We start from the raw sequence: 10,939 nt of genomic DNA, 5'->3' as shown, positions 1-10,939 counted from the left end.
AGAGATTCTAGGGCCTTAACATAGCCTGTGAAGCTGAAGAAGATGTCCTTGACTTCTTAGCTGTATTTTTCGACAGGGTTGTCAAGCTATTCCTGTTGAAGGGGTTCGAACCAGGCAAGGGCTCATCCCTAAAGGAAGGTGGCTGCGTGTACAACGCGTTCGGTGTCGTTCTGGAAGGTGTTTATATGGAAGGCCTGGTAGGTTCGAACTTATACCAGGTGTCCTTTGAGTTGTCCTGGGGTCCCATCGAAAGTGGAAGGCGTGTTGAGCTTAAGGCGTTCTCGTCCTTCGACTGGGGCAGATATAACGTTGGCGGCAGCTCGGAGGGTTTGGACTTCCTTCTCGAGTTCCTAAGTCCTGCGGGCTTATTCCTGGAGTTCCTTTAGGGCTGCGGCGTTCTGGTTGAATATGCCTCGCATTTTTTTGAAGTCGTGGTTAATTTTGTCGAGCTGTGGCTGAGATTCGTTAGCGTCGTCTTCGCTGCTCGAGTCGTCCTTCATTTTCTGGTCCTCTATTTCCTGAGCCAGACTCTAGGGAGCCTTTCCTCCAGAGGTGGATGAGGATCCAGGGGTAGGCGACTTAACAGAGGCGCAGGAAGACATTGTTGTTCGTTACTGTTAGTAGGAATCAATAGTCAACTTACTAAATAGGAGCAATCAAAGTGTTACGGTCAGCTATCCGACAGTAGGGTCTGCTAACAGAAGTTAGGGATTAATACGTTCTAACAGTACACAGGGTTGTGGTTGTAGGTCGTAGTTCGTAGGCTGTAGTAGATCGGGTCTTCAGAGGCTAAGGTGATCAGTCTTAGACTCAAAATAAGTGATTCGCAGTGAAGGTAAGCTGAGAGTATCCGTGAGGATGAATACTAAGTTGATTGCTGAAGAGCTATGGAAGTCTGACCATGAGCCAGGCTCAGGGTCATACTATATACAAGTTCTGAACAGTGCCCTTGTCTCTTGTTACCGTTCCTAGTCCTGACGGGTTCCGTTCACGCCAAGTACGGCTTCCGTATTCTTGGCGTACGGATCTAATCTCTTATCTTATCGTCACGTGACTTGTACCATAGTTCTTCCGTTTCCGAGTGAGTCCCTGTTGTTCCCGTGATCCTGCAGTACAAATGTCCTGTCCTAGCCGCCCGACGCCCGAGTGGGTCGTTCAGCTGTTATCCTTGTTTACGGGTCGTAACATCAAGCTGTAGGTAAGAGACAGACTAATCAGGGTAGGGGAGCCCCCTAGTGGACAGAAGAATGCTTAGTAGCCTACTAAGCTGCTATTAAGGCTAGGCGCCAACAGGCCTAAGAACCTAGGCTGGTTATACCTCCCCCCTATCCTAGAGGAGCAAAAAGTCTTCCTAACAACTGTGAGAAGGGTGAAACGCACCTACTGGACTGCTGAGATCGAAGAGGCTAAGACAGACCAAGACCTATATAAAATTATAAGCTGGCGGAAGTCTAGCCTAGCAGTTAAAGCTCCGCCTCTAATAGTGGAAGGGCAGACGATCAGCGATACCTACGATAAAGCCTAAGCCTTGCAGAAGGCTCTACTAGAGCGATTTAGTGCTATAGACGACCTATCTGGGAACCCTTTTGCTACCCCAGTGGTTATAAGTCATATTATACCCTGGCAGAATATAGTTAGCATAGAGGAAGTACGCCAGGCTACTCTGATAAAAACTATAACCCCTGGGACTGATAGGATTACTATAAAGTTGCTATAATACACCTGGGGATTAGTAGCCAAGCCTATATAACAGCTCTTCCAGGCCTGCGTTTAAGTAGGCTACTTTCCTAGACCCTTCTGTAATGCGGAAATTATCATAATCCAGAAGCCAGGGAAAACAGATTTCTCTAAGACTAGGTCTTAGCGCCTAATATCCCTGCTGTCCTGCCTAGGTAAAGGCTTAGAGCGGCTGATAGCAAAGAGGATGGCCTACCTTACTATCCTAGAAGGGGTTGCCAGCCTACAGCAGGTTGGAGCCCTACCAGGGAGGGCTGCAGTCGACCTGACAACCTGTCTAACCTATGAGACTGAGAGGGCTCTAGATATAGGGCTTACTGCGACGCTAGCAACAATAGACGTTAAGGGGGCGTTTGATTCCATCTTACGAAACCAACTTATTATCAGGCTACAACAGCAGGGCTAGCCTAGTAGCCTGATCAGACTGATCTACACCTTCACCTCTAGCTGAACAGCCTGCGTCAGGCTAGAGGATACTACTACAGAGGACTTCCCTCTATCCTGTGGACTACCGCAAGGCTCTCCACTGTCACCTATCCTCTTCCTGCTCTATATAGCTGATATCCTAGCTGATAATCAGAAGCTATGGTTTAGCTATGCAGATGATATAGGCTTAGTAGCTACTAGCCCCTCGCTAGAAGAGAACGCTACAGCCCTTGGCCAGGAGATCACTAGTATCCTAAGCTGGGGAACAGAAAATAAAGTCGCCTTTGACCCAGCTAAGTGTGAGGTAATCCACTTCAGCAGAAAATATAAACAGACAACAGACCTACCAGATATCCAAGCCAGAGGCCTAACTATTAAGGCCTCAATAAAGCCTATAAGATGGTTAGGGGTCTGGTTTGATAGGAGACTCACCTTCTAACACCATATAGGAATAAAGGTAGCAGCAGCAAAGAAGGTAGCCTATTTCCTACAGCACCTTACAAACACAAAAGGGGGGCTCCCAGCAGCTGCAGTTCGAAAAGCAGCTATTGCTTGCGCCCTCCCAATAGCCCTATATGGAGCTGAGACCTGGTATGCAGGCTTGACCAGACCAGCCCTAAACAGCCGCACCAGTATAGTTAGCATAGGGCAGAAGGGTCTAGCCTGTAGAGTCAGAAGAGTTATTACAGCAGCAGCAAGGGCTATCCTACCTGTCTGGAGGACCACACCAACCAGTGTCCTTATCTGTGATGCTGGCCTACCTACAGCAGAGGTAGCCATCAAGGCAGCGCGACTACGCTTCGCTACACGCCTACAGAAGGTTGACCAACAACATCCCTTGGTCCTAAGGCTTCTACAGCCAGGGCGGCAGCAGACCAGGCTCCAAAGAACAGCTGGCATCTTACCTATATGCCCAAGGCCAGCACTCCTACCGCCGCAATACCTCCCAGGGTCCTATAACCCTATAGTCACACAGACGAAGGAAATAGCAGCAAGGACCTTCCAGGCCTAGCTTAAGACTATGCCAGATAAGCATACTATTATCTACTCAGACGGCTCTAAGGCCCCTAATGGCGTTACAGGGTTTAGCTTTGTTATATACCGTAAGAACAAACGTATAGCCTAAGGCTGCGGCCGCCTCAGCTTAGCAGAAGTGTTTGATAGGGAGGCTGAGGTGGCGAGGGCAGGGCTCCGACGAGCCCTCCTTACCTCCCAGGGCCAGCCTATACATATCTATATCGATAACACCAGCGTTATCCAGGGGATCCAAGGCAGGGTCCCAGACTCCTTATAAGCTGCCTTCCTTGAGATCCAAGAGGCAGCTAGGATATATGACATACGAACCTATTGGTCCCCAGGGCACGAAGGCATCAAAGGGAACGAAGAAGCAGACAGCCTAGCCAAGGAGGGCATAACCCTGCCAGCCCCTAGGGGCCAACTAGCCACCCTATCAGGGATCAAACGGCTAGCTAGAGAACGCATATGCCGCTAGTATAGAAAATAGTGGAAGCAAGAGGCAACACCCTGCTATACCCAACTAGGGCTTAAGGCTTCCCTCGCCTGCCCCCCTGAACTAGCCCTACCACAGGCTATACTCCATTATCTCCTAGCAGCCCGGTCAGGCTATAGAGACTTCGAACAATACTATTAACGCTTTAACCATACAGAGGCACTGCTTACCTGCTCCTGTGGGGAGGCAAAGGAGGCAGACCACCTAGTCTACTGCCGAAAGACCTTAGCGAGGAGGCTTCAGTGGCCCACCCTCCACCCTTCTAGTCCACAGGAGCCTATAGGACCAATAGGATCTCTGGATCGGTACTACAAGGGGCTAATCACTGATCATGAGGGCTTCCAGGCCTTTCTCTGCGTGACGGACTTCTTCCGGAAGATCTGCCCGCGGCACTAGGGCCTAGGTCTGAACCTAGGCCTTAGTAACGAACCCCCTCCTCGTAGAGGAACTGACAGGTATAACGGAACTAGGGAACCAGCGGGAACTAGGGACGGATAGAACACGTAGTAGCCTATAGGCAAGATTTGGAGGACGTTAGGAAGAGGCGGGTACTGTAGAGTATATAGCTTGAGCCTGCGGCCCTCCACGCCATATACCCCTCGGGAGGTCGGCCGCAGGGGCGGTTGCGCCCCTGCCGCCACGGCGTTAAATACAACAACAACAACAACAACAACAACAACAACAACAGAGACAATGAAGCGATTGCAAGAAGAAGTCCGGGCCACATTCGAAAGCTACGACGATATTACAGTGGAGGCATGCCAGTCTGCGTGTCCCTACCTTAATGCCGTAATTGAGGAGGATTTGCGTCTCGTGACACCAGCACCGTTCGGCCTGCCAAGGTACAGTCCAGGTGCAGATGTCGATGGTCATTTCGTACCATCAGGGTTATGTCACTAATATCCGTCCGAATGAGAGTCTGAGACTTACTGTGAATATAGATCACTGTACAGACTTGCAACTTCGTGGCAGCTCGCAGCCCCGATTATTATTTCTTGCCACGAGAGTTCCATCCGGAGAGATTCCTGCAAGAAACACATCAATGGTACGATCGACGGTTCAGTAACGACACTAAGCACGCCGTCATGCCCTTTTCGATTGGCCCACGACGGTGTACTGGTGCAACTATTGCGTACACGGAGCTACGTCTTATACTTGCCAAACTGGCATGGGCACTTGACGTAGAACTATCCGCGCCGGACAAGAAAGTGAGCTGGGAAGAAGACGTGAAGGTTTATGCAACATATCGCTTCCCAAATGTGTGGATCAAATGCGAGAAGGCTAGTTTGGTATCTCTAACTGCCTGAGAGACCAAGTACTTGGCTTAGTCTTTTGCGCTCGAGGATGAATTCGGCGCATATTGCACCGCACAGTCAGATCGTAGGTCTTGATATCAAGTCAATTTTCCATACATAAGAACCTGCGTCTGAAGCGCTGCTCGGACCCGCGGGAGCTCAATACATTATTGAGCTCTGATTACATTTCGTTCTGCCCGAGCCTGCTATGCTGTCTAATCTTTCAAAAAGTCTTGCAAGAAACCCGCTGAATCTTTGCTGACTGATACGTTTCCGTTCATGAATCGAAGACCGTCCCCGAATTTGCTGTCAGTCACTGTAGATCTCACGACTGTAGTATCCACATTGGCCACCGTGCCCACACATAAGTTACCGGCGATGAACTTGGCTCTATCGCCAGTAATGTTTCGGCGCCATTCCAAATTTTCATCAACCCTACCTTTCTCTTCTTCCCGGCTCGAATGATTTTCCTCGTTTCTAGTTATGGGTCCCGTCTCCAATGATGGCGTGTGACCTTCATCCAAGGCAGTCAGACTTTGGCCTGAGACAAGTCAGAAACGTTACATATTTGACCATGGAAAGTCATGAGAGTAAGACGATAAGAGAAGAAGTAGACATACCATTCCGGTAAGCATAAGATCCCACGTGACTTTGGTTCATCGTTCCTCTCAAAAGGGCGATTCCGTCTCTGAGAAGAACCTGTGTTTCCTCCCCTGTCGTCTTGACCTCCAGCAAGGCTTTGCGCGCCGTGATAAGCTCTGTGGTAACCCCGTCCGCAACATCCGCATGGAATATTCCCATTTTGACGAGTAGAAAGCTATTCTCCTGATGAATACGTCCGACCAGCCCGTTCAGCTTGTTATCATCGCCCGCGGGATCCTTGAGTGCAAGAAGTACGTTCTGCGTTTTACTCTTTTGCTGCCGCTCTTGTAAGCCATTCAAGAAGATTTCCATTTCCTGTAAGATGCGTTCAATGTTCCTGATTGGTCCTGCGATGAGTTCATTATTGTCCAAGCTAGGCTTTTGCTTGATAGAGTGCAGTGTGTCATGTACGTCGCCTAGCTTCGAGGTAACAGTGACGATTGTTTCCGGAGAATTTCGCACATTTTTGACGGCGTTGACTATTCTCTCGATAGCAGTGATAGATGAACCAGCCAGTCCTAAAACACTGGCTGTGGTTCCGATCACCTCAGCCTGAGCGCAAAATGAAAGTCAGACTCAATGTTGAGGTACTACTAGGACTTGGAACAACTTGTCACTTACCATGATTGATCGGCGCTTTCTTCCACAGATTATATGGCGAGACTGAATATTTATCAGAAGCGGAGAAACATCAGCAGCCACCCAGGCGCAGGCAGACTTAATATAGCCCGCCCCGCGCCTACGTGGCTTCGTATATGTTGTACGACGTCGCTTAGCCAACAATCGACTTGGATCTTGCTAACCACGTGATTGATATCATGTGAGATTGTCTTGCCAATAGGGGTTGCCTTGGCTGCGTATCTCATTCGCGAACACCATAGTCCCGCGCGGGGACAGCCGGCTCCTCTCTTGCCGTGTTCTCAATTCATTCTTTTGAGAGGACGCACCGTCCAGACACGCGCGCAATTCGCTCACGCCGAGGAAAAGATGATACAACACAACAATGAGTGCAGACAACCCCGAACAGGCGTTCCAGGCGCCATCCGAGCCTTCGCGCGCCAATTCGTCACACGCGATCTCGGGATCACACATCGGAGATAACGCTAAGTTACACCTTGGGTCTGTTAACAACTATTATATGCGTGGACGTAAGATGATCAGAGAATTGAGTTGTTTTTGGAGTAAGAGGTCTGACTAATACTTGTTCAATCCAGGAAAACGCCCGTCACACTCTCAGATGAGCGGTGGCTCCGACAATACCGACGACGAGTTTCTAACGCATTTATCAGGGGTCGATCCCTGCGATACGAAGGATGGCATCAAACAAGATAATTCAGAATCATGGGAGACGGCTTTTGATGATTTGCTCGCCGAGGGTAAATTCCTAGATGACTGGTTCGACGACAGCACATCCAGATTTGCCTGGGTGCGAGACAAGACCGGAGTTGGCCACCCTATTTTAACAGCAAAACTACTTGAGCACATCGACGTGTGTCCCAGACGTCAAGATCTATCAGCGGCGTATTTCTTCTGCCACGAACGACACACTGTCGCCGATGTGGTAGCAGGCCTAGCCTACACCCTTCTCGCCGATCCCGATCTTAAAGGCACGATTCTTCCGCAGATAAATAGATACTTCTACAAAAAGATCAAGACTTGTCAGTTGGATGGATCAGAATTCTCTCTCTTTGCCAGAGTTCTGCAACTGGTATTAGAGTCTGCTATCTTGAAGCACCCCACCAACCGCATCCTCCTTGTAGTGGACGGGGTAGATTCCTGCTATGCGTACGACAAGAACGACGATATCTCAAAACTCATGGTTCTCTTCAGATGCTTTCTGAGACGCTACGAATCAATGAAGTTAGTCTTCACCACCACTTCGACAAGAGAAATCTTTCCTTGCCTGGCGAACTTACGACTTGAAGGCATTACAGTGGCCATGGGACCTGCAAAAGTAGCCCAGGCTCTTGGGCTCGCCAGCGCACTCGAGCATGCCACAAACTTCGGCGACAAGATACAAAAGGCATACAGAGAACTCAAAGAATCAGAACTAGAAGAAGAGGACCTGTCCTGGTTCGATCACTGTGCCGCCTCTCGGGAATGGCTGCAAGAGCCTCTAGAGCTTACTACTCGAGTCTTATGGTATAGGAGAAAGTCGCAATCACCCGAAACTCCAAGCCAAGTGGCGTTGCGTGTGGCAGGTCTTCATCAAAAACAAAGACACGATATTCGGGCATATTTGTCCATGTTTTCATTGTTCAATTCCCATCGAGCCGTTTTAGACACTGTCGATCGGAGTAGCATCCATCCGTCACAGATTCTCTGGAGTATTTTTGCATTGCTTCTTGTTTTGACATACGAATCGGAGTCCGCAGTAGCACATTTTATTCTTTCGCTCGAACCGACTTTACAACGCTCCTTCAAGGTGTTTTTTTCTTCTATGGTAGGAGAACATGGACTACCCACATCCTCACTTCGCGAATATGAGTTAGATGGTCAACCATCGCTTCCCGAACGGCCATCACATGAAAAGACGCTATCTTCAAGCGAAAGCGTATCCGTTCATTCATTCCACAAGCAGGCAAGTTTCCTCGGCGATGGCGACTTGTCGGTCTCTGGTCCGTTGGTCAAAAGCATTCTTCAAGATGGAAAGGAGCATGCCTATCAAATGACTCTCGTGCTAGACTCAGTGGAAGTTGTGGAATTACATGACTACATGCGGCTTTTGACTTTTCTAGAAAGTTGTGGAGTGCCTGTTCGGATTCTTTCGTGTGTCAACACCTCGACCCGACAAAACTCGACAGAGTGGAAACAGGCTACGCATCACCCATGGATTGATGAGCATACGGAATATCAAGGTCAGTCACAGTTGACAGCAAAAGAACCTGCCTTCCCACCGTTGCCTCGCAAGGTCTGATAGTAGTACAGAATGTGTTCGGAGCCTTCAGTTTGAGGAGAATTATCGGCACGGCAATAAGATACCTGACGCACTTCCCCAAACAACGCTGTGGCTTTGGAAACACCAGGAGTATCTGAAATGGAGGGAATGCGGCGGTTTACTATTGATTCGCGGGAAACCAGGAAGTGGCAAATCTGTCTTGGCCAAGTCGATCAAAAGCAATCTTCTTCAGTCAATACAATCTATCCCACGGAACACGTCGTCGGTACATACTCCGGTAGTTCACACCTGGTTCTACACTTCCAAAGGATCGTTAAGTGGCAGACAGCATGCCGCAATGCTTAGGAGCTTTCTTCATATAATCATGACAGAGAGTATTTCAACATATTACGCGGTACGCCCTCAATATCGGGACTTGGTTTCAACGTACGATGGCCACTATACTTGGAACTTTGATTTCCTTCGGAAGGCGTTTGACATCATGTCCTCGGCTTCAGCTGCTCCGGAAATGCTAGCCGTAATCGATGGCCTAGATGAATCTGACGACGATAAGACCAATGGTCCATCAAGGTCATGTGTTCTAGAAATGCTCCTCGAGATGACAACCAATTCGTCGAGACGAATCCGCATGGTTTTGCTCAGCAGACCTACCCCTGATATCCTGCGTGGACTCCGACACACAGAAATCCACCGCATTATTACTGAGCAGCATAATCAAGTTGATATATCTGCACTAGTCGAAGACGGCATTCGGAGGCTCACTCTTGACCAGACTCAACTGCCAGCTGAAGGGCGAGATGTTCGTCAAAGTGCACTTAGATTCAACACAGCTCATCATTCAGTGGTGCAAACACAAACAAAACACGGAGATTTCGACAATCATATCAATCACATCCGGAAATATCTCAACGACAAGGCTCGTGGCGTCATACTTTGGGTAGCGTTGGTTCTTGAGCAGCTTCAGACCCTTTTCACAAGCGAATACGGCTTCACTCTGAACGATCTGAAGGAATCTCTCGAAGAAATGCCGCTTGCATTGAAGCACTTCTTTGCGCAAGTCCAACCACAACACATCCATGATCCCCGGCATCCTCAACGTCTTCTCAACGCAAGAAGGATTCTCTTCTGGATAGTGGGTTCTCAGTACAAAGCAACGTTGCAGCTTCGTGAGTTGTGGGAAGCAATAGCGATTCCTGTACCCGAAGAAAGACTGAGCAAATCCACAAAGTTTCACGGTACCGACGTATCCACTGAATCGATACTTGAGAGAAGATTTCAAATTGAGGATGATTGGGATAAGTTCTCCCAGATCATCTATCATCATTGCGGGTTTCTTGTCGAAGTTGCACCTGGATCGGAAATTGTGCCTCAACCCGTCGTGCACAACTCCGAAGTTCACGAAGCCGGAGCGTCTTCGGCTTGGGTAGTGCAACTTGCGCACGATACTATTGGCACACTTCTTCAGAGCGAAGAAACAAGCGGGAAACTGTTCATCAATGCCAGCATCGCCGAGAAAATGGTTTACTCAATATCCCATCAGTATCTCGGTATCACCTTGCCGCTGCTGAGCGTCTGTGCAGATCCTATGTTGAGATCAGAGGTCAATGAAGGAATACTGAAACTCATCTTGACGTCCTCCAAAGACTCCGATGGACAGGCTTTAGAGCTTCTAGCGACACAAGCTCTATGTAAAGCAAGACCAATGACTCGATTTGCCCTTGAGATTGTTATGCAGAGTCATGCCTTTGGGGCAATTGTGGACGTTCTGACAAACATTGATCATGGTCCGTTGAAGCCCGAACACCGTCTCATCGTTTGTTGGATTGCAGATCTCTGCTTCACGCCGGAAACTTCAGAGACAAAGATCCGTCCGGCAATACTGTCTTTCTGTCTTTCAGGTAGACACGACATTCTGAAGGGCGTTTCTCGCCAGATAGAATGCTTTCATGAAAGCTATTTACATGACTATAACCGGAAACTCAGGTTCGACAGATTTCTGGAGATTGTGAAAGCCGCAATAGAGTGCTTAGGACACTTAGAACCTAACGATCTCATGGCTTTTCCTGATGCCAACTCCTCTCTTATTTGGTTAAGAAGGCACCAACATGTCCTATCAGGCAACGACGTGGAGACAGAAGGCATCCAAATTGGTCTTCGCACCTTAAGAGGATGTAGCGAGAGCGCCAGTAATGTGGAAGTGCTATCTCCAAACAGTTCTGGCTCTGTCCGAAGCACTTCCGACTCGGAGAAGAAGCATTTGATCATGCGAGCTATCAACCAGACCGTGGAATTAGCAGCACAATTCTCGAAACTTGACGAACTGCAGCATCTTCCCGATGAAAGCACGCCATTTCCTCAAGATCCACTCGCTGGCAAGTAGACATCCAGCATGCCGCAAGAAGCACAATGACGGAAGTGATTAGCAACAGA

General features: G+C 48.8%; 1 protein-coding gene across 1 annotated transcript; it reads left to right on the top strand.

The window, feature by feature from the left end:
• Positions 1–4,366: 4,366 nt before the first annotated feature.
• On the top strand, positions 4,367–4,980 carry BOA3-6 (Cytochrome P450 monooxygenase BOA3; the record flags this gene model as incomplete). The annotated part of the gene is made up of 2 exons (XM_037322433.1): positions 4,367–4,561; positions 4,615–4,980. 2 exons carry the CDS (start codon positions 4,367–4,369, stop codon positions 4,978–4,980), a joined length of 561 nt encoding a protein of 186 aa, XP_037180190.1.
• Positions 4,981–10,939: the final 5,959 nt, after the last annotated feature.

The sequence above is a fragment of the Colletotrichum aenigma genome (genome assembly GCF_013390185.1).
Source record: "Colletotrichum aenigma strain Cg56 chromosome Unknown KSG_Cg56_contig04, whole genome shotgun sequence".
Taxonomy (NCBI): Eukaryota; Fungi; Ascomycota; class Sordariomycetes; order Glomerellales; family Glomerellaceae; genus Colletotrichum; species Colletotrichum aenigma.
Note: the sequence above shows the minus strand (reverse complement) of the source record. Positions and strands in the feature narration are given on the sequence as shown.